Source organism: Lutra lutra, chromosome 3 (assembly GCF_902655055.1).
Source record: "Lutra lutra chromosome 3, mLutLut1.2, whole genome shotgun sequence".
In the NCBI taxonomy this organism is placed as follows: Eukaryota; Metazoa; Chordata; class Mammalia; order Carnivora; family Mustelidae; genus Lutra; species Lutra lutra.
This window is the reverse complement of record NC_062280.1, coordinates 177,152,030-177,154,505: the sequence shown is the minus strand read 5'-3', so window position 1 is coordinate 177,154,505 and position 2,476 is coordinate 177,152,030. Positions and strand designations below refer to the sequence as shown.

The 2,476-nt window shown below is 35.3% G+C and overlaps 1 protein-coding gene across 1 annotated transcript; it reads right to left on the bottom strand.

Moving 5' to 3' along the window:
* Nucleotides 1-768: 768 nt before the first annotated feature.
* On the bottom strand, nucleotides 769-1,228 carry LOC125095331 (ubiquitin-like; the record flags this gene model as incomplete). The annotated part of the gene is made up of 1 exon (XM_047721632.1): nucleotides 769-1,228. A coding segment is annotated over one exon (294 nt), but the record flags the coding sequence as incomplete, so codon positions are not given.
* Between the last annotated feature and the right edge of the window lie 1,248 nt (nucleotides 1,229-2,476).

The window sequence follows — 2,476 nt, the reverse complement described above, 5'->3', positions numbered from 1 at the left end:
ACACACACACACACACACACACACACACCCCTCTAAGATTAAAAATGTTAATTTTATCAGAAAACAAGATTCTTTAGATTTCCTTTCTTTGCCCTTCATTGAGTTTTGTACCATAATGCACTAATTTCATGTTTCTAAGTCAATGTTTATAATAGCTATTAAGGTATGAGTTTCCTTGTTCAACCCTGGAGGTAGATGAATTTATGTTTATGGTCCAACCCTTGAGACTGAGGGAAATCATTCTCAGGAAAATAAACATCTCTCAAATTTCATTGGCTAAAACAGGGCTTATAAGCTTCAATGAACCAAAATACACATAAGGATGATTTACTTATTATTCAAAGTTTTTTTTTTTAAAGATTTTATTTATTTATTTGACAGAGAGAGATCACAAGCAGGCAGAGAGGCAGGCAGAGAGACAGGAGGAAGCAGGCTCCCTGCTGAGCAGAGAGCCCGATGCGGGACTCCATCCCAGGACTCCGAGACCATGAACTGAGCCGAAGGCAGCGGCTTAACCAACTGAGCCACCCAGGCGCCCTTATTATTCAAAGTTTTAAAAAAAATATATGAAATTGCAATACAGATTTTAGATTTTACTTTACTTTTAGCTGTGTTGAGGTATAACTGATATACATAAAAATTACATATATTTAATGTATCAATCATGATGAGTTACTAATCGATGTGTTTAATATATATTGGTTGAAGCAATTTACTAGAAACTTTATTTTGTTCTGTCTAATTTTAATTTAATTATTATTATTATTATTTTTTACCATGCAACAAAACTTTTATTAATATTTTGAACAGCTATTGAGAAAACCAGTGACTCAGTTATTACTGAAACTGGTAATTTCTAAACTTAAATTGGGGCAAAATGGCTATAGTGCAGAGCAATGCCATCATTGGGCACTACAAATTCAAAACTGAAGAATTAACAGCCACTCCTCAGAGGGAGAACCAGGTGGAGAGTTGACTCTTTCTGGATGTTGTAATCAGAAAGAGTGCGGCCATCTTCTAGCTGCTTGCCGGCAAAGATAAGCCTCTGCTGGTCAGGGGGGATGCCCTCTTTATCTTGGATCTTGGCCTTTACATTTTCGATGGTGTCACTAGGCTCCACCTCCAGGGTGATGGTCTTGCCGGTCAGGGTCTTCACGAAGATCTGCACGCCACCTCTCAGGCGCAGGACCAGGTGCAGAGTGGACTCTTTCTGGATGTTGTAATCAGATTACACTTCACTTCACTTCATTGGTAGCTTCTAACACTTAAGGTACTATTGTGAGCAGTTCTCACACATAATGGAAACTCATAGACCATGACTTGTAATGCTTCCTTTCCATAAAAAAATGTAGATTATAATAATTATGTGATAAAATCATGGAACTATTTTTCCATTGCATGAATACTAGATGACAATTCTTATATGAAAAAACTTTGAGTTTATTTTAATTTTTTGAGTACTTTAATTTTTTTTTTAAGATTTTATTTATTTATTTGACAGAGAGAGATCACAAGTAGGCAGAGAGGCAGGCAGAGAGAGAGGAAGGGAAGCAGGCTTCCTGCTGAGCAGCGAGCCCGATGCGGGACTCGATCCCAGGACTCTGGGATCATGACCTGAGCTGAAGGCAGCGGCTTAACCCACTGAGCCACCCAGGCGCCCAGAGTACTTTAATTTTTAATGTGATACACTCTATGCCTGGAAAATTAGGATATATAAAATATTCAAAATAAAACATATTTATTCAAAAGAAGAATTATAATTCATATTCACTACATAGAACACAGACCTCTTTGACTTTATCTAAATTGATAGCACATTTTGCAATAGGCCAATGAAGTCTGTGACCCAGACACCAACCCTTCTATGGAATCTTTTGAGGAAATAGCATAGGAGCCTTGATCATAAAGTAGTATTATTGGTCTCATGATATCAACAAAAACCTTATTGTATCTACCAAATGTAGAGAACATAATTTTATAAAATTCTGCATTTACTATATCTTATAATGTATATACCAATGCTTATTTTCAGAAAATAAGCAAATACATACATTTTAATAAAATGGTATTGAAAGAAAATATTCATAAGATACCAGTATCACATTTGAACACTTAAGTAACATTATTACTTCCATCATATGTATTTAAGCAAGCCTCATACACATCTTTGAAATGTCCTAAATTTGTTTTATTCTATACTAGAGTTGATAGGAAGGTGAGAAAGAAGAGTGACTTAGAGTTTTAAGCCAAAAAATTATCAAATGTTAAAAATTTAATGAAAGACTTGCATACTGTTTATGTGAAAGTACAAAGTGCTCCCTCCTCTGGCCTTAAATGAGGATCTGAAAATATGGGAAATCTTAATAAGAAGCAGTCTTCAAGGATCATACTTTGATGTCTCTTTATGGTTGTATTCAGTTTAAGCCAAATTAGTAATGTTAATAACAAGTTCTCAAAAAGTATGTAACTCCCCATC